Source organism: Aspergillus sydowii, assembly GCF_001890705.1.
Source record: "Aspergillus sydowii CBS 593.65 unplaced genomic scaffold ASPSYscaffold_1, whole genome shotgun sequence".
Classification (NCBI taxonomy): Eukaryota; Fungi; Ascomycota; class Eurotiomycetes; order Eurotiales; family Aspergillaceae; genus Aspergillus; species Aspergillus sydowii.
The window spans coordinates 5,451,373-5,470,012 of NW_024467859.1; the positions used below are offsets into that span (position 1 = coordinate 5,451,373).

The 18,640-nt window shown below is 51.1% G+C and overlaps 7 protein-coding genes across 7 annotated transcripts; 5 read left to right on the plus strand and 2 right to left on the minus strand.

Annotated features, from left to right (window-relative positions):
* Nucleotides 1-392: 392 nt before the first annotated feature.
* On the plus strand, nucleotides 393-2,895 carry ASPSYDRAFT_128605 (uncharacterized protein). The gene is made up of 6 exons (XM_040840501.1): nucleotides 393-500; nucleotides 564-940; nucleotides 1,005-1,252; nucleotides 1,298-1,446; nucleotides 1,499-1,833; nucleotides 1,887-2,895. Exons 1-6 carry the CDS (start codon nucleotides 491-493, stop codon nucleotides 2,682-2,684), a joined length of 1,917 nt encoding a protein of 638 aa, XP_040709188.1. The 5' UTR covers nucleotides 393-490; the 3' UTR covers nucleotides 2,685-2,895.
* Nucleotides 2,896-2,900: 5 nt separating this feature from the next.
* On the plus strand, nucleotides 2,901-3,608 carry ASPSYDRAFT_85357 (uncharacterized protein; the record flags this gene model as incomplete). Its single annotated transcript, XM_040851515.1, has 2 exons — nucleotides 2,901-2,912; nucleotides 2,958-3,608. 2 exons carry the CDS (start codon nucleotides 2,901-2,903, stop codon nucleotides 3,606-3,608), a joined length of 663 nt encoding a protein of 220 aa, XP_040709189.1.
* A 307-nt stretch (nucleotides 3,609-3,915) lies between these two features.
* ASPSYDRAFT_40197 (uncharacterized protein) lies at nucleotides 3,916-5,313 on the plus strand. Its single transcript, XM_040846031.1, has one exon. The coding sequence runs from the start codon at nucleotides 3,961-3,963 to the stop codon at nucleotides 5,224-5,226; it is 1,266 nt and encodes a 421-aa protein (XP_040709190.1). The 5' UTR covers nucleotides 3,916-3,960; the 3' UTR covers nucleotides 5,227-5,313.
* Nucleotides 5,314-5,473: 160 nt separating this feature from the next.
* ASPSYDRAFT_40199 (uncharacterized protein) lies at nucleotides 5,474-11,377 on the plus strand. Its single transcript, XM_040846032.1, has 4 exons — nucleotides 5,474-6,523; nucleotides 6,577-6,601; nucleotides 6,658-8,269; nucleotides 8,327-11,377. The coding sequence occupies exons 1-4, from the start codon at nucleotides 5,545-5,547 to the stop codon at nucleotides 10,955-10,957; spliced, it is 5,247 nt and encodes a 1,748-aa protein (XP_040709191.1). The 5' UTR covers nucleotides 5,474-5,544; the 3' UTR covers nucleotides 10,958-11,377.
* A 549-nt stretch (nucleotides 11,378-11,926) lies between these two features.
* Nucleotides 11,927-12,694, plus strand: ASPSYDRAFT_54664 (uncharacterized protein; the record flags this gene model as incomplete). Its single annotated transcript, XM_040848891.1, has 1 exon — nucleotides 11,927-12,694. One exon carries the CDS (start codon nucleotides 11,927-11,929, stop codon nucleotides 12,692-12,694), a length of 768 nt encoding a protein of 255 aa, XP_040709192.1.
* Nucleotides 12,695-12,852: 158 nt separating this feature from the next.
* ASPSYDRAFT_85361 (glycoside hydrolase family 115 protein) lies at nucleotides 12,853-15,777 on the minus strand (the record flags this gene model as incomplete). The annotated part of the gene is made up of 3 exons (XM_040851516.1): nucleotides 12,853-14,385; nucleotides 14,433-14,717; nucleotides 14,767-15,777. 3 exons carry the CDS (start codon nucleotides 15,775-15,777, stop codon nucleotides 12,853-12,855), a joined length of 2,829 nt encoding a protein of 942 aa, XP_040709193.1.
* A 705-nt stretch (nucleotides 15,778-16,482) lies between these two features.
* Nucleotides 16,483-18,447, minus strand: ASPSYDRAFT_139279 (uncharacterized protein; the record flags this gene model as incomplete). The annotated part of the gene is made up of 5 exons (XM_040840933.1): nucleotides 16,483-17,550; nucleotides 17,606-17,638; nucleotides 17,693-17,788; nucleotides 17,921-18,110; nucleotides 18,170-18,447. The coding sequence occupies 5 exons, from the start codon at nucleotides 18,445-18,447 to the stop codon at nucleotides 16,483-16,485; spliced, it is 1,665 nt and encodes a 554-aa protein (XP_040709194.1).
* Between the last annotated feature and the right edge of the window lie 193 nt (nucleotides 18,448-18,640).

Here is an 18,640-nt window from a genome sequence, read left to right on the forward strand (position 1 = left end):
AGACAGAGACATTTCGCAAGGGCTGCGTCTCTGACGGCGAGGCAGGTGTCAATCATGGTGAGGAATGGGGGGACTTAAGTATAATGGGTTTTAGGGTTGGGCTCCCAACGCTCCTGGCCGCCGTGGACCTGTCACCATGTTGACAGCTCTGAAGGATTCCAAAATTGACACCCGCGACAACTCCTTCTGTTTTGGGCGAGGATAAGCATGATTACAGCCAGTTTAGTCCAAGGGACAGTGCAAAGGAGCGCCAATCACCGGTGGATCTACTGGACTGCCGGCTGCCAACGTCCCGCTGTGGAGCGTGCTTTGGGCTTAACTGGTAAGCCAGTGCGCTCTGCAGTCTGCACTACAAGTACTCAGCTGCCTGCCTGAGGAGAAGCCGGAGATCAGCCGCTTGCCTTGACGAGTTCTGGCCATTTATCTGCATAATTCGGCGTCTTCCCTGTCAGAATCCTTCTTTCTGCCATTTTGCCGTTTCGCAACAAAGATGCCTACCAGTGAGCCCTTGCGTCCAGGCAATCGATACTTAATGGCCTCTTCTAACCAAATTGCTATGCTAGACAGCGCTCCCCTGAACAATGCCCACCCGCCGCGCGCGGACCTCCGCGCCATGATGGACGAGAACCCCCTCCCAGCTCTTCCGACCGGCCTGATCAACCCAGCATCAATGGCCGGCGACGAAGCAACAATCCAAGCGCGCACCGTTCTAGATCGACTAAATGCCGCGTTGGTCTCTGGCGACGCCAAAGCCCTCGAAGCGTGCTTCTACACAGACCAGGCATACTGGAAGGACCAGCTAGCCTTCACATGGCACTTGCGCACATTCAGCGGGCCTGGAACCATTGCCTCGAGTCTGCTAGAGACTGCGAAATTAAGACGTCCCGCTGGGATTGAGGTGGATGGGAGTGCGGTGTTTCTTCCTGCGACGCCGGTTCTTGTATGACGACCATGGCCCATAATAGCCTGTACTGACACTGTTTTTCCATTTTCATTCTCTTTAGCAATTCGTTGACTGTCCCCTGATATTCAGGACAGAATCACCTGCTGCGCTCGGTCGGGGCAAGATGCTCTTATTGCCCGTCGTCGACGACGGCGACAGGATCGCCTGGAGGATCTGGATATTCAGTACCAGACTTGAAAGTCTGGACATCCACCCTGAAAACGAAGCGCTCTTGCAGTTCCCAGAAAGACCGCTTGATGGTGCATCGAGCTTTGAAACAGACGTCTTTATAATCGGCGCGGGCAACGCGTAAGTGGGAAATATCTATCCTTGACTGATCTAACATCCATGTAGCGCCGTCACTCTCTCTGCACGTCTCAAGGCCCTAGGCGTCGACAGCGTCATGGCCGACCGGAACGCTCGTCCAGGGGATAACTGGGGGCTGCGGTATGACTGCATGCAGTTCCATCTTCCGACTTCGTTCTGTGAGATGCCGTATATGTGTCTGTCTTCTATCATAGCTATATCCAGAGGGATGTCACTGATTGAAAACAGGCTACGATAAAGAGCTCCAACACCCCCACCTCCTGTCGAAAGACGACCTCGCCTCTCAGGTTCGGCGATACGTTGACTCGCTCAATCTGAATGTCGTCCATTCAGCCAAAGTGCAGTGGACAGAGTATGACACACTAGCTCAGAAATGGACCATCACGATCCAGACTCCAGCTGGTCAGCGCAAGGCTGTCTCCAAGCATCTTGTCATGGCGACCGGGTTCGGGTCTCAGAAGCCGTATATTCCGTCGATCGAAGATCGAGGTCTGTATAAGGGGGTAAGCATTCACTCGGCGGAGTATAAGAATGCGGAAGTGTTGAAGGAGCAAGGAGTCAAGGTAGGCCGTCTAACCCGGATAACAAGGGAAAAAGAAAGGCTAATTTGATGCAGTCTGTTGTTATTGTCGGCTCTGCAAACACTGCGTTCGATGTGCTTGTAGACTGCCACGACGCCGGTCTCGCCGCAACAATGGTCGTCCGATCCCCCACCTACATCGTCCCTCTTGAGTATATCTGTCACAGTCTTAGTCTCGGTGCATACGATGCAGGCGTCGACGCCGCTGACAAGCTCTTCATGTCCCTTCCCGCCGTCGTCGACAGCCAGCTTGGCCGTGGGCTATTCGCCATGTTCGCCGCTAATGAACCGGAGCGGTACGCTGGCCTTAAGGCAGCGGGTTTCCCCGTTCTTGATAGTCGAGAGCCGTCCTGCGCACTGATGTGTAATCTCCTCGAGCGGGCTGGCGGCCATTATGTCGATGTTGGAGGTACGAAGCTGATTGAGGAGAAAAAGGTCGATGTCAAGGCGCTTGTGGAGCCCGTCGGGTATACAGAGAAGGGGCTTCGGTTTTCAGACGGGAGTTCTGTGGATGCAGATGCTGTTATCTGGTGTACGGGCTTTGCCGATCTGAATGCAGTAGATACTGCCGCGGAAATTCTTGGTGATGCAAATGCGGCCGTAGGCGACAAAAAGGATATACTCGCCCCACGAGATATCGCCTCGCGTATAGATGCGACGTGGGGACTGGACGAGGAGGGAGAGATCCGAGGGATGTGGAAGCGGCACCAGAATGCAGACAACTTCTGGATCATGGGGGGCTATACGCAGCAGCACCGGTGGCACTCGCGCACTCTTGCGCTGCAGATAAAGGCTGCGTTGGAGGGCATCTTACCGCCGGCCTACAACCAGTGATATAAACAGATCATATATTTTGTTATGTTTCTGGATATGTAAGAGTCAAGTAGTCCAAGGCAGCTCTAGTTACATATTGACTATATAAAGTCCGAAATGTAATTCCTAATAATGTTAATGACTAATTGTTTAATCATTAACTTAATTAAATGGTAATTGATTAACTGGTTCCTCCGCTGGAACTGGCCTGTGCACTTCTGATGTCACAACTGCAACATGGCAAGCCAGGTATGCCACTCGCTAATATCTAGTACGTGCTCTGACTAGTCCCAGAAGAATATTGTAAGTCCTGGAGAGTATGAGACCGCTCGATCTCAGCTTCTCCAGCAGGAGAAAGCAGCCACTCGCCAGCTCGAGGAGCTCGCGAGGTTGCGCCGCGAGCTGCCCATGGTGCGCATCCACGACCCAACTCGGTTCCAATTCGACACACCCGACGGGGTGAAAAACCTGCTAGATTTATTCAACGGGCGCAAGCAGCTAATACTTTACCATTTCATGCTGGCGCCTGGGGAGACTGAAGTCTGCGTCGGTTGCTCGTTCTGCATGGACCATATCGCCGATCTCCGACACCTGTGGAGTAGGGATACCTCGTTCGTCGCCGTGGCCACCGCGCCCTTGTCTGAAATCACGGCCTACCGAGATCGAATGGGCTGGAAATTCCCTTTTTATAGTTCGGCGAGAACGCACAAGGCATGGGCCGAAGCCGAAGCACAAGGGGAAACCATCACCTGGAAGCCCGGCAACGGCTACTTTGGCCTGTGTTCGTTCTTGCGCGACGGCGATGAGGTATTCCACACCTATGAGACATCGTCCCGTGGCTTGGAGATCATCCTATCTACCTATCACCTGTTGGACATGACCCCGATGGGTCGGCAGGAGGAGGGAAATGGAATGAACAACTTCCGCCGCCATGATGAATACTAACCCCGTTCTCATACCTTGATAGGAGGGAATCATGTTATTTGCACCATTCTTGCTTGCTAGTGAATTATCGCAACGCTGTTAAACCTCTAGTGGCTAGTCGAATTTGGGTTCTGCATCGCAAAGGATCGCAAAAAGCAAATGGGTGCCGAGATTGATTGTTGAAAATATGTATTTTTGTCCGCACCCACTAATATTATGATATGCCGTTCACATCCAGTAGCCTAATAGGACGCTTGTTTCTTGCAGTCGATAAAAATAGACAACTGGCGGGGTTATGGAGCCAAGGCAAGGCTGGGGACATCAACCACTTTCTTGCCATCTTCTGATCTTTGGAGCCACATCGACTCGCATCATGTCGCAGCATATTAAATCCGTCCAGGTATTTCCTGGAATACAGCCTCTAAGGCCAGAGAGCAATCCAGCCCGGCCCGGGCTTCATGTCGAGGCGACCAAGCACTTGTCTCAATATGACAGCACCGGGGACGCAGCCCATTTAGAAACGGCCATACAGGAATCTAAACGGGCAGTTGATACGACACCACATCACAATCCAAGCTGGCGTCATCAAGCGGGATTCCTGGCGTTTCTGTATATACACCGATACGAGAAAGCTGGTTCTACTCGAGACCGACAGGCGGGACTCGAGCTACTGCGACAAATCGCCGACGATGAGAATTACTCATCGCGATTTCACAATCTTGGGGTGCTATATTACCATACCTACGAGGAAACTGGTAATGTCGCAGACTTACAGGCGGCCATATCGCAATTCCAGGAGTACCGCAATAGAACCGCAATATCCGATCCGCATCGCGCATGTCGGATTGAAACTCTTCAGATCGCACATCGAAAGACAACTGATGCAGTGCCGGATCTCAGCTCAGCACTCCAGTTACTCAAGAGGTCGCTTGCAGCGGCACCAGATCATCCAGAAGAAGCATGTCGGACACGCGCGCTCGCCCTTACCCATCAAGATTTGTATAGCAGGTCTGCCGATCAGACTCACCTGGACGAGGCTATTGGGAAATATCAGGAGGCTCTCAAGATGACGTCGAAAAATTCGTTGGATGCAGTATACTGTCTCGACGGCCTTGCAACGGTATACTACGACAAATATTTGAGCACTCGGGACATGGGCTACATGAAAACATCTATTTTGGAATACCAAAGAGCCCTGGACCTCTTGCTGGCTATTTTCCCCGACAAAGCACATGAGCACCAGAACGAGGCACTTAAGCACAAGGTCAGCTACATACAATCAGGATCCAGGGTCGATATAGACAGAGCTATAAGCCAGTACCAAAAGGCCCTTGATCTGTTACCAGAAAACCATCCATATCGGGGCGATCTTTTGGACTGCCTCGTGAAGGCCTACAGCGACAAGTATCATCGTGAGTACCAGTCTATCAAGTCCTGTCAACGTGTTATAGCAGAGTATCAGAAGGCGCTTCGAATTACCCCGATACACGAGCCTTGCACCAATGACGTCCTGATTGAGTCTCCGAAAAGCGAAACGGAAAGCCGCAGCACGGATGATGTGGAAGAAGCGAAATTGATGGAAGCAAGCATTACGGCGTACCAAAAATGGTTCTGGGATTCTTGTCGGTACTACGCGTGATATCGCCACTGTACATGTCTGCTCTTGAAGGCCGACTCTATATAGCAATAGCAGAGGAAATACTACTATCCTGCATGAACTCCACGATCGTACTACAGCTGATTATGGCTTCCTGACGGATTGCCCAACGTGGCTGGCGCCGATTGGAAGACGCTGTCCAGCGTGATTTCTGGGCGACAGAAATGGCAATAATAACCCGGTCTAACGATTGGACGATGCTGAATTGCAGGTCCTGATCCTTCAGCCTCAAAAGTTCAACTTCCCCTCTTTCTGTATCCAGACCAGGCTTCTTGTGAATGTCGAAAAGACTCTGGAGCCATGGCAAGTAAACCTGAATATACCATCGGCTGGATCTGTGCGCTTCCTCTCGAGAGGGCTGCTGCCCGTGCGATGTTGGACGAGGTTCACGATGCCTCAATCGAGCGACACTCAGCCGACAACAACACCTACACGGTGGGACGGATCGGGCCGCATAACGTGGTGATTGCAAATCTTCCTGCAGGGGTATATGGCGAAACCCCAGCTGCAACCGTGGCAGCCCAGATGCTCTCAACGTTCCCGACAATAAGAGCCGGTCTCTTGGTCGGAATTGGGGGTGGGATTCCCAGCAGGAACCATGATATCAGGCTCGGTGATGTAGTTGTCAGCAGGCCAGAAGGGACGCTGGGGGGAGTGGTACAATTTGACCGGGGGAAGACGATGAAGGACGGGCGGTTCTTACGCACTGGGTCATTGAACAAGCCTCCAGTTGCTCTGCTGAATGCACTTGCCGACCTCGAGGCTGAGCACGAGTTGGAAGATAGGAAGATATCCTTGTATATCTCCGAAATGCTGGACAAGTATGAAAAGATGCGGGCCACATACTCCTACCAGGGTCAAGAAAACGATGCCTTATTCCAAGCTGGATATCCTCACGAGGACCCGGATGATTCGACGTGTGCTTCTTGCGATCGGAACTACTTTGTGGACCGCCGTGCAAGGAGTACTGGGGACGAGATTCAGATTCATTATGGTACTGTCGCCTCGAGCAACCAGGTTGTTAAGGATGCGGTGATGCGTGATCGCATCAGAGACGAGCTCGGTGCTTTGTGTGTTGACATGGAGGCTGCGGGCCTGATGGATAATTTCCCCTGCATCGTCATCCGTGGGATCTGTGACTATGCTGATACTCATAAGAACAAGCGCTGGCAACGATGTGCTGCTGCGTCGGCCGCTGCATACGCAAAGGAGCTCTTGTATAAAGTCCCTGCCAGGGACTTGGCTGCAGGCCCTTCCGCAGCCGACCTGTTGCAGGCAGGTTAGTTATCTCGGTTACTCAAATAAGAAGCGCAGTGTATGATTTTTCTTTAGGAATGTCCGAGGTGCAGCAAGATGTGTAAGTTATAGGTAATCCGTGCTGGCCACTTTGACCCGAGCTAAGGTCTGTGCCAGCAAAACGATCAAGCACAAGGTTTATCTTGATACGCTCCCGATTGCAGACGGGGTGGCATTCGACTCGCATGAAAATGAGCTGAGCCCAGTATGCCATCCTGATACAAGAATAGACTTGCTCCGTGGGATCAGGGAATGGGCTGGCGATCCCAATGGCAAGACTATATTCTGGCTCAATGGCAGGGCCGGAACTGGAAAGTCGACCATCTCAAGGACAGTTGCTAGAGGGCTTAACGGAGAGGGCCGTCTAGCTGCCAGCTTCTTCTTCAAGAGAGGCGAAGGGGCTCGTGGAACTATGTCTCGGTTCTTCTCGACTATTGCAGCGCAAATGGCTCTAAACATACCCTCGTTAGGGGAACACATTCTGGCTGCAGTCAAGAAACTACCAGGCATCACCGAGAAAGCCCTTGGCGACCAGTTTCTAGGAATCATCCTGGGGCCCCTCCAAAAGCTTCAGGTTCCTGCGTCTGGATCCCATTACATCCTGGTGGTCGATGCACTAGACGAATGTGACAATGTGGACCATGTTCGAACAATCATTCGCCTTCTCTCTAGTGACAAAATGGAAGGTGTCGGGTTGCGAGTATTCCTGACTAGCCGGCCAGATATCCCTATTCGGCTCGGCTTCAACCAGATATCAGGGGGCATCTACCAAGGGCTTGTCCTGCACGAGGTCGCCCAGGAAGCCATCCAACATGACATCAATGTTGTCGTCCAGCATGAGTTGAAAAGAATCACCCAGGACCACAACTCGGTAACTCTATCGCCAGACTCCCGTTTACCGCAGGACTGGCCTGGCAAAACCAAGGTTGCCCTGCTCGTCCAAATTGCCTGCCCTCTGTTCATCTCTGCTGCCACCATGTGCAGGTTTATAGGTGATCGCAGGTTTCATCCGAAACAACGTCTTACGACATTACTGAAGTACCAAGGCTCTAGCTATGCCTCCAAGATGCAATTGACATATCTTCCCATCCTGGACCAGATGGCTGGCGATGATCTTACAAGGCAGGAGATGAGACACCTCGTCAGCTGCTTCCACAAGGTAGTCGGATCAATCATTGTATTGGCGGACCCGCTGTCGATTCTACATCTTGCGAGACTGTTGAATATTGCATATGCAGAGGTTGACACGACACTCCAGCCACTACATGCTGTTCTGGATATCCCGTCTGACAATACTACGCCAGTGCGCCTGTTTCACCATTCATTCCGCGATTTCCTTCTGGACGAGGAATTGCAAGAAAAGAGCGCCTTTTACATCCATGCCTCGGAAGCGCACGATCTCTTGCTGGAAAAGTGCATTGATCGTATGTGCGCTACTGGCGAGTTCCCAGCTCTTCGCAAGAACATCTGCCGCCTGGGTCGGCCGAAGAAATTGAACGCTGTGATCGAGAACGCAGTAATCCAACGGTACCTACCAGGAGACCTTGCATACGCCTGTATGTACTGGGTCCACCATTTGGAACAGGCTGGCAGGCGCATTCACGACGGAGACAAAGTCTGCCGATTTCTAGAAACTCACCTTCTTTCCTGGATCGAAGCACTTGCAATCCTCGGGCAGACTTCGGGCATCGTCCGCTCTATAAAGCGGCTTTCAGACCATGTTAATACGGTGAGTGCAGATTTGGCTCATTTGCACCCCTTCTACTTTCTCTAACGAGTTACGCAGGGATCTGGTCTGTGCAGCGTGTCTGTGCTTCTCGATGATGCAAAAAGGTTCCTAGTTGCCAATCGCGGCGCTCTCGAGCAAGCCCCCCAGCTGATTTATTCGTCCGTTGTATTCGCCCCGCGTTCCAGTATCATCCGCCGAGTATTCTGGGGCTGCGTTCCGGATTGGATCTCCCAGGCGCCAACTAATGTCCCAGAGACTTGGAGTGATATGGATGTGGACATATACCTGGACGGGGCTATTCAAGACCGTTCAGAAGTCCTGTTGTTCTCCCCGGATGGCACAAAGGTCGCTGCAGACGGCCAGGTTTGGGATGCTGAGTCGGGCCATGTGCAGAACGTACTGAGCGTCGCAGAGGTGAAAGGCGTGAGCTTCTCCTCGTCCAACCATCTGCAGTATGTAGATTGGCATGGCCGGCTCATAACACTCGACTTGACTACACGAGAGGAGACAGCGGTGCCGCTCCATCTCGACTATATATCAGCCGCAGTGCTCTCCCATGACGCTACCAGGCTCGCAATTTGTGCCGTTCCTTCGGATATCATTGAAAAGGTCCTAGGTCCCGGGGAAAGACCCATGCTATTGGAAAAGCACGCAGGCGACAACGAAGCTGAGGATTCCGAACTCGAGCATTCAAATGACGGGCCCAAGTACGGGGTGGAAGAAGTGACCAGTTCACCCTATGGAGATTCATCCAAGCCCGAAGGACACGTAAAGGCAGAACAAGTCTCCATGGACCGGCCTTCGGATTCTGTATCTTCCCAGCACTGTCAGTCGCGGTCTGCGGACTTGGGAGGAGCCTCGTCCGGTGAATCCGTTTCCGGGTCAGAGCTGCCGCCGGAGGACAACATATTCGTGATTGCTCCTGAGTTTTGTGACAGTGCAACCGAGAAGGCCAATGCAGACTGCGCCGAGAGGGTAGACTGTGTCGAGAATGATAGTGACTGGCTCAGTGCGTCCGACGAGGATATAGGCTTTGCCAAAAGACTCATTGTGTGGGACAGTAGCAAAGGCATCCTGCTGCAGACGCCCGCAGTGGATGACCCAGATCCACTGCTCAGCTTATCGTCAAATGGGAGCACTGTAGCTTGGAGCTATGTTCATGATGAAGTGAAGGCCAGTTTCGTCCAGATTATCGACATCGTGCGACCGGCGCCACGGCTTGCCATTGTCCTTGGGTGGCCGGGCCTGCGTGTCGACAAGATCATGCTCTCCCCTTCTGGCGACAGGATAGTAATCGCTCTTTTAGGGGGCGAAATTCAGATCCGAAATACATTCACGGGCGAACTAGAGCACACCTTGGAAGTCAATTGCGCAGGACTGATATGCTCACTCGCCTTCTCACCGGACGAGCAGAACTTACTTGTCGCAGTTGAGGGAGATGGATTGACCTTGTTTAACCTGTCCACAGGCCGAATCGAGGGATTCCGCTCTGATACCTGGCTCACTGGCGCGGCCTTCTCGCACGATGGGCTGAAGATCGCAGTCAGCTCCGAAATGCGTCATGCTGTAGAGATCTTTAAAACTACTGCCCTGCAGACTAGACCTAGCCCACCCAGCACCAGCGATGATTCCACGGATGATTCCACGGATGATTCCACGGATGATTCCACGGATGATATCGTAGATGAGGATGGGATACAGAACAAAGATATCATGTCGCCCGACGGCTCCATGCTCGCAACTGTATCTCGCCTGAAAAATGAGTTTCTGTTGTGGGATATTTCTACTGGAAATGCTACAGACCGTGCACCGATTCGCTTCTCGCTCTTGTACTGGGAATTTTCACCGGACTCGACGGCTATCGGAATATTGACACATGACTATGCGCAGTATGCAAATGAGGAAGTGCAGCCTGAATGGGAGGAGGGAGACTTCGAGGAGGGAGACTTTGGCGAACTGTGGTTGGAAGTGTGGAAGGTGCAGTTTGGCAAACTGCAGCTCTCCTTTAGAAGAGGCCCGTTAGCCAACTGGGAACTGTCTGACGACTCCAACGATGGAATCGCCAAAGTCGGGAAACCGTGGGCGTTCAATCATGGGGGTGCACGAGTGGCATTGGCTCCAAAAGTAAAAGTCCGCGACACTCTGACGATGGCAAGCGTCCCTCTAATTGAAGAATGGGACGTGGCAGCGGGTACATTAATCCATACGCATTCCCCCGATACCCCATTTCTGGTGCGTAGCGTTGCGTGCTCCCCGGTTGGCTTCTTCATTCACTACTGCGGAATCAACCTTGTTCGCGGCAAGGACGAGATTCGGCACTTTGGGGCATGGGGGGATATTCCAGCCACATTAACCCCAGAGGCCCAGTCTCGCGTGATACAAGAAGAGCATACTGGATGGCATCGAAAACCGCACTTGGACAAATCCATTCTTGCACCCCGGCTCAAACATTACGATAGTAGAAGTGACCTAACCGACAGTTGTGAATGGGTCCGACTAGGTGATTGCTATACTTTATATATTCCGCACTACTACAGGGGAGAAGCCTTGATACGGATGCCTTCTCGATCCGGCTCCGGTCCAGCATCCAACGACAACGAAGCAGTTATTGCAAGTTTCAACCCTGCAGGGACGCTGACTGCCATGAAGATAGATATGGATAGATACCTTAGCTCTAGTCTAGCATAACTAGATGTATTGTGTACTGGTAGGAAATCAGTATTACAAGCAAGTATATTGATAGTGAATATATATAGCGTCCCGGCCGAGAAACAAAAGGGTGCTGTTGCCCGACGATAGGTCCATGTTGGAGAGTTGGAGAGCTACACTCAAACTAGAACGCAGCGTTGGAGGGCTATTATGACATGCTAAACAGGCCCGAATATGTATCTAACCTGGAGTTTAATCCTCCAGTAAGATCTTCCTGGTTATCATCAATACACACGTACATGCCGCGCGGTTTTCACTCCTGGATATGCATATTGGTGAACTATGGCTGCTGCAGGTTCACCGAATCTGTTATAGTCGGAAGCTACATGGTCCTTGGCCTTAGGGGTTGTTGTAAATAGTGTGAAAGGGTGTACTATACCTAATAATATAAAATAAGAGGCTATAAGTAATATACTTTAAGAATCAAGGATTCTTAATAGATTAACTAATAGTAAATTTTTAATAATATAAGTCTCCAATATATAAAATCTTTTATAATATGGACGCTCGTTACTTGCAGTCGATAAAAGAGACAACCGACGGGGTTAAGGTCGATATCACCGACTTGTCATTTTGTGATCTTGTCCGTCACATCGACTTGCGTCATGTTGCAGCCCATTAAACCCATCCAGCTCTCTCCTGGGCTACAGCCTGTGAGACTACACAGCGATCTAAAACAGCCGTCGTGGCTTCAGTCATCACTGCACGGTATCAGCCATCATACAGGGTGTACTCGTGGGAAGTACCAGTGACAGTATTTATTCAGAAGCTGCAACACTAGTGTTTAATCAGCTACCGTCGGCCGGGGATAAGAACGGTCATGGATGTTAAGACATCACCACGCCGATCATCAACGGGCATAGCGGCCCTTAATTCCGGGCGCGAACCGTTGGCATGGATAAAACTGAGGCAGTTGAGAATGGCAATTGTCTTGCTAGCTAACTCAGAATGTCCTCCAAGCCAGTCATCCTCGTCACCGGCGGCAACCAGGGCCTCGGGCACGAAGCCCTCAAAGTGCTCGCCCAGAAAAAAGCATGCCACCTCGTTGTTGCCGCCCGTTCCCTGGAGAAAGCAGTCGAGGCCATCAAGCTTATTGCGGCTGCAAGCGGGTCCGACGCGGCGGCAGACTTTACGCCTGTGGTCATTGATCTGATGAGCGACGAGACAATCCAAGCTGCGGCGGCCATCGTCCAGGAGAAATTCGGCCATCTTGATGTCCTGGTCAACAACGCCGGGATTGCCCGATCGCCAAAAGGAGACAACGCCACCCTCCGCGAAGACCTGCGCGATGTGTTTGAAACCAATGTCTTTGGCGTTGCGGTGATGAACGAGAAATTCCTCCCGCTGCTCCGCGCTTCTACATTCCCACAGCGTCGCATCGTCACGGTCACCAGCGGCCTGGGCATGTTTGGCGTTGCCCTAACGGAGACATCGCCGTACAATGCCTGGAACTATCAATTCCCCGTCTACCGGAGCAGTAAGTCAGCGGTCAACATGATCTCCGCTGTCGATATGATCGCCCTGCGTGACGAAAACATCCCAACTGTCCTGGTGGAACCGGGGTACTGCCGCACGGCATTTGGGAATTACCACGGCCACAAGGATGCCGATGCTGGTGGGAGGGTGATTGCACGAGCGGCCGTAGAAGGAGATAACAAGGATCTATTCTTGAAGGTCATAGATGACGAAGGGAAGCAGGAGGAGTTTGGGTGGTAGGTTTTGTACTCTCTGTTTGTCCTGCTCCATCCAGGTTTCTCACACGCTGCAATATATTACATGTACCTGATCCATGGACGTAATATATTCTAGGTTTAACCTTCAAACTTCGAGATAGCGCCTTTCATGCTATCCCCGATTCATTTGCAATGATATAACTACCGGTGCTTTACGTATCTGCTCTCCGGGGGTCCAAGAGCACTGCCCTCAAGACCTCCAAAGTCAAGCAGAATTCTCTGAACCACAACACCTGGCTCCAGTAACCATATATCCAACGATTGTGGCCCAGTGCCGACTTCTACCTCGGTCGTAAGGTTCCATCCACCTCTGATAACTGCCGTATCCCAGTCTGGAGGCAGCGCGCCGGCTTCGTAGTCCGGGAATAGGCGCTTGGTATCCACATTTCTAGAGTTAAGAGAGTACGCGACTTTCAGAGGCCGTGTCGGGTCGAGATCTAAAGTGCCGCCGAGAAGAAGCACGAGCTGCGCTTTGGAGACTCTTGAGAAGGAGTAGAAGTGGTATGTTAGTCTTGGTCCAGTGGATGGAGTCTGCGAAGGAGCCGTGACAGGCCACAGCTTCACACCGGAATGCGTCCGGCCGTAGTATGGGATGTCAACATAGGCGACGCCATTGCGAGACTCGGCACGCGAATAGTGCGCTGCTTCGATGGCGACAACACCGTTAGACTCGACATGGCCACCGAATCCACCGGGTACGGAAGTCTTATTAACTGGAAGGATGGCAGTTGCTTCTCGATGTTTGGTGGTGCTATTTGCTCGATGGATCGTCAAAGATACCCAGCTCAGACCATCTGGCGCTCTTTCCCAGTCGACACTGATAATAGCGCGCGCATCGGAGTTGTTCCCAGGTGATGTGAGGGTGCCGGTCGGGTTTGTGACAGAGATATAAGATGCATTGGCCTTGACCGTGTAAGTAAAGGTCCCGTTGGTGCGGGTGAAAATGTCGATATAACGTGAATCGGCTGGTGGCAGATAGGGATCCACCGAGCGAAGGGTTATGGGTTCGTCATGCTGCGATACGTTCAGTCCCTGCACTGCAATCCCCAATATATCGACACCCTCCACGTCTGCTTTATCTATCCAGGAGATATTCGGCAGGATGTTGTAAGGAGGAAAATTGTTGTCCGTGTATCCGATGTGCGGTCCAGACATGACGCCGTCCCATTTTCTGTTGTATAAAGCATGGTATTTGGCAGTGATCGCAGCATCATTATTAAACGCTTGCAGGGACTGTCTAGCTAGCCTGTTCGTGCTGGTCCGTTGCTGACTCTTGTAGAGATCGCCGAGATGTTTTGTGATATAGAGCTCCACAACCGTCTTTCCCGCTAGTACTGGGTGGAGGACAAGCTCGAAGAAACTGCGCTTCGCACTTGGGTCAAGGGAATTATAAGTTTCAAGTGTTTTAGCAAGAAGATCTTCCCACTCCTTGAGGACGTTGGACGCTTCGTCGTAGTGTACTGTGCTGAATGCGAATGGGCTCATGGAGAAGGTCTCGTATTTGCGGCGCATGACCAGTCTGCCATGTGAATTATAAATATTCGCTACTGAATCCGCAGTGTCCGATCCAAACTCTCTTCGAGCCCATCGCTTCAACCACGCTGTCGTGCTCTCCGGGGTTTGAAAGTCAGATATATCATAGGCCATGTCCAAGAAGAGGGACGTGGGGGCTTCCTAAAATCATATAAGCGGGTGTTGTAGGAATTGATAAGAGAACTTACCCATCCTTTCAGGTCCTGGACATTAAGAATCCAGATATCACGCGCTTCACGTTGGTAGGCATAGTGCATTTGTTCCCAGACCTTGACAAGCTGGGTACTGCTGATCCACTCGTAGCTGCGTGGCGCCCCAACGTAACCAACATGGTAGTACACCCCGGCGCCTCCGGTTCGGTTTGTTTCCTGTGGTATTGGAACCCTGAGAAGGTTTCCAAAGTTATCGTCGGTCCACATCAGAGTCACTAATTCGGAGATATTCATGCCCGCTTCCCAATATTTGCCGACTTCCTGGTAGAGTAAGCCACGGAAAAGGTAGAAAAAGTAAGGGCAAACAGACCTTGTAAAGAGACCAGGCTTGTCCCACTTCCTCCAGAGGTTTGGAAATATGATCCTTGATCATGCCTTGCTGGATCTCTACGATTTCTTCCAGCTGAGTTGAGTCCAGGGTAGGGGATTCACGGTCACCCTCTCCTCTCATCCCCACTGTATACAGAGTCTCCCAATCTTGAGAGCGCTTTACGCCCTCCTCCATGAACTCAGACACATTCTCCTTGTTCAGGCTCCAGTCCCAATTGCCATCCAAAAGTGTTTGCTGTTCGTAGTACGACCTTGTCAATGGCTCGTGGTGGCTTGTTCCCATGACAATGCCATACTCATTTGCTAATACGGCATTTCTAGGGTCGTCGAGATAGAACGAGTTGTACTGTTTCATCCCCGGCCAAAGGTAGTTTGCTTTTAGTCGAAGAAGTAGTTCGTAAAGTAGCTTGTAGAACTCGCTTGTAAAGACCCCTCCAGTGGAACTTTTGGGGAAGTTTTTCTCCGACCATTTCATGAGCTCCCACTCGTCATTGATGAATATACCACGGTACTTGATCGATGGGGAGGCCTGGACTCGTTTCTGAGGAGAACTCAGATAGATGGCATCTTTTTGCTTGATTGACACGTCTGCCCACCAGTACCAAGGCGAAACTCCGATTGTCTCAGAAATATCGTAGATGCCGTAGATTGTACCCCGTCTGTCACTACCGGCGATTACTAGAGCATGAGAGACGCCAGCGCTTGGATTGTGGATGACAGCTTGGATATAGGACTCCCATTGGCCTTCGATTGCGGAAACATCGAGCTTCCCATCTCGAACAAGTTTGTTGATGAAAGTGGTACCGAGTGTGCCAACGATGACTGGCACACCATGGCGGTTTGGCGTGATATCCTGGTGAATGGTACCGTTGACACCAACAATGCGGCCAAAGTCCAGAGCTAGATCATTCGCGGCGCGAGCTACACCTTTATGCTCATCCGGTGCAACCAGAATATTGACCAGTGGCCCTTTCCTCTCGGCCAGGACCATATCGGAACCGCGATCGAATGAAATGACTTGACATTGTACGATCTGGAGGAAGAAAAAAATCAGAGCTGCGTATCCAAGTCGACTATCAAGCATTTTTCTTTTCTTTTCTTTTAGCTTTTTTGTTTTGCCCTGTAATTGTCGGTAGATGGAAGCAAAGGGCAAGGTCAAGCAGATACCTTTACTTATACGCACGGTCTTTCCCTAGTCACACTTGAGATCGGCTCACGGGATTTGAAACTGCTGTTCATGTTATGTATGTGAGTTGCTTCTGGACTTCACCTAGAGCTTGTCAATAATTCAACCGACCCTGGGGACACAAAATGGAGATGATTTCCCACCAATCTCAATTGCCGATCTATAATTACTCTTTCGGGTTCTCCAGTATTGGGTTTAATAAGGTCCAATCGGGTCGGGCAATGATATACGTATACGGGGTTACGCGGGAAAGCGTCTGAATCTAGCCAAGAAAAAACAGCCTACTGTGAGATGAACCTTCTCGGGTCAATTATGAGCGATCGCAAAGTTCGTCCAGCCGAGGCAGGTTGGCATAGTAGCGGATTTAGCATTGGGCATACCTTGCATTTGAGTAGCTATAACGTCCTTGGCCTTAAGGGGGTCAGTACACTCCATAATAGAAGCATATACCATCGCGAGATATGATCACTGAAAGGTGGGATTGAAGATATATAATCCTGTCAACACTCACTAAACACGGCCTTCCGGGTCAGCCCTCTCAAGGTGTTGGGCGTGTGCCTCCGCCTCATTTTTCTCACCCGCCACACGGTCATGCTCCACAGCATCTTGGCTACCATACCGGCCGATCTTATACCATGGCAGAGCAAAGAGACGGTCCATGCTCTCTAGCGAGCGACCTGCTGTCTCGGGAACGCTAAACCATACCCAAATGCCGCCCACGATAGTGACAGCACCAAAGCACCAGAACGTACCCTTAGGGTCAATACCACCAGTTGCAGCAGGAAGAAGCATGTTGGGCACGGCTCGCGAATTACCGTACTGATTAGCAAAGTGTAGGGTCATAGCCATTGAAGTAGCCAGAGCACGGATACGCAAGGGGAATAGTTCGGCCGTGAGAAGATATTGCATCGAATTCCAACCAAGAGCCCACCCAAATCCAGAGACATAGATCATTGCAATTGCTCCTTTACCAGCACCCTCTTTATTGGCTGGGAGTATAAAGCCGTCTTCCACGCCCATTTCAGGAACAGCAGTCAGGAAGCAAGCAACATAGACTATCGAAATAGCTTGCAGTGTAATGCCAATAAGCAGGGATCGCTTGCGTCCAATGAAGTCCACAAGGAAGAGAGCGCAGATGATAGCGGCAATGAATTTAACAATACCAAAAACGGCCGTCACTAGTAAGTTCGTGTTGCTCCCTGTAATTCCTAGCAAATGGAATAAGTCTGTAGCGTAAAGAGTTATGCTACCGGCACCTGTCCACTGTGACAAGACCTGGCACATAAAAGAAAGGTAAATGCGGTAGAGATTGGATGGAACCAAGAATGCTTCCTTGATCACGCCGACTAGGCCAGTTCCCATGGTGGCCTCCATCTCAATTTCGTGTGCCCTCTGAATGGAATTTATCACATGTACGATGTATCCATGGTCTGGCGGGAGATGGCAGAGGTGCGAGAGGTTGTCTATGGCTTTGTCAATTTGCCCTCTCTTGATTAAATACCGCGGCGATTCGTACTGTAGAAACGAGAGCAGGAAGATCACGCCAGCAAACATGATATGGAGACTTGTGGGTACCAGCTGTATCCTATTAGTACCTGCAATGGACGCAGTAGATATTAGAGCCGGCACATACCCAGCGATTATGAGTCTCGTCACCCAAGTTAACCTATTGTGAGATGTCAATTTCGCATACATGTAACATGACATGACTCTGATTTACCTCGCACCCATAGTTGGCAAAGTAAGCAAGTACTATTCCCACGTAAACAAAGCCAGTAAACACACAGGTGCAAAGACCACGGATAGAAGCGGGTGCCTGGCGCACTCAGTTAGCTAATGCATGTTTCGCTGCTCACTTAGGGTTGAGTTATCGGCCAGGACACTTGCGCTTTCGTACACAGCAAGACAGAGATTCAGCGATTCGCGTCACGCCCGAGTCACCACTTACAATCTCAGACAGATAAATCGGGCCAACGACGACCGTTTGCCCAACACCGAGTCCGGCAACGAATCGACCAGCATAGACAGCACCCAAGTTGCCGCCGTTGCCGAGAAAGATAGCAATCCCCAAAATCCACACGAGGCAAAGCTGCCGAGTTGCCCAAATTCGGCCAATACGGTCACAAATTAGGAATGCACTACATGGCAATAAACCTGATTAGAAGCCTTGAACAAGTTGGGGAAGGGCAAGCATTACAAAAGGGCCCCTCCCACAGATCCAATTTGAACCATTGCCGAGACATTCCCCTTGATGTTAGTTTGCTCGACCTCACTGTAAGACTGATAGTTGATGTAGTTTTGAAAGTCTTTAGAGTTGAATGCGCCCGAAACCAGGCCCTCGTCGACGCCTCGTGCGGCGCCCATTAAGCCAAATGAGAGGACCGCAAACCACAGGCGCCAGTTGAAGACCTCCCTTGGCTCGGGGAGGGCCTTCATTCGGAATATATTGACCGGTTTCTTGACTCCGCCAGCCATGATGAGCAATGTTCTTGGCGTGACTGAGTTCAGGTAGGTAATTTTCGAAGTTTGAGGTGAAAGGACAGAAAACAAGCAGGAGTAGAGGGTGACTATATAGCTAGACCCTAAGGAAACCCGTAGTCCCTGACATGCCGTGGGGAAATGCGGGGGAAGTCGAGTCTAGGGTCGTTAAGGACAACTCGCTACGGGA

Excerpts from the sequence above, each read along its gene's own strand:
- ASPSYDRAFT_128605 (XM_040840501.1), top strand. Across the intron at positions 1,253-1,297 it reads ATAATCGGCGCGGGCAACGC|CGCCGTCACTCTCTCTGCAC; the intron begins GTAAGTGGGAAA and ends ACATCCATGTAG. Across the intron at positions 1,447-1,498 it reads CTGTGAGATGCCGTATATGT|GCTACGATAAAGAGCTCCAA; the intron begins GTCTGTCTTCTA and ends GATTGAAAACAG.
- ASPSYDRAFT_40197 (XM_040846031.1), top strand. The coding sequence starts at position 3,961 with ATGTCGCAGCATATTAAATCCGTCCAGGTATTTCCTGGAATACAGCCT.
- ASPSYDRAFT_40199 (XM_040846032.1), top strand. The coding sequence starts at position 5,545 with ATGGCAAGTAAACCTGAATATACCATCGGCTGGATCTGTGCGCTTCCT. Across the intron at positions 6,602-6,657 it reads TCCGAGGTGCAGCAAGATGT|CAAAACGATCAAGCACAAGG; the intron begins GTAAGTTATAGG and ends GGTCTGTGCCAG. Across the intron at positions 8,270-8,326 it reads TTTCAGACCATGTTAATACG|GGATCTGGTCTGTGCAGCGT; the intron begins GTGAGTGCAGAT and ends CGAGTTACGCAG.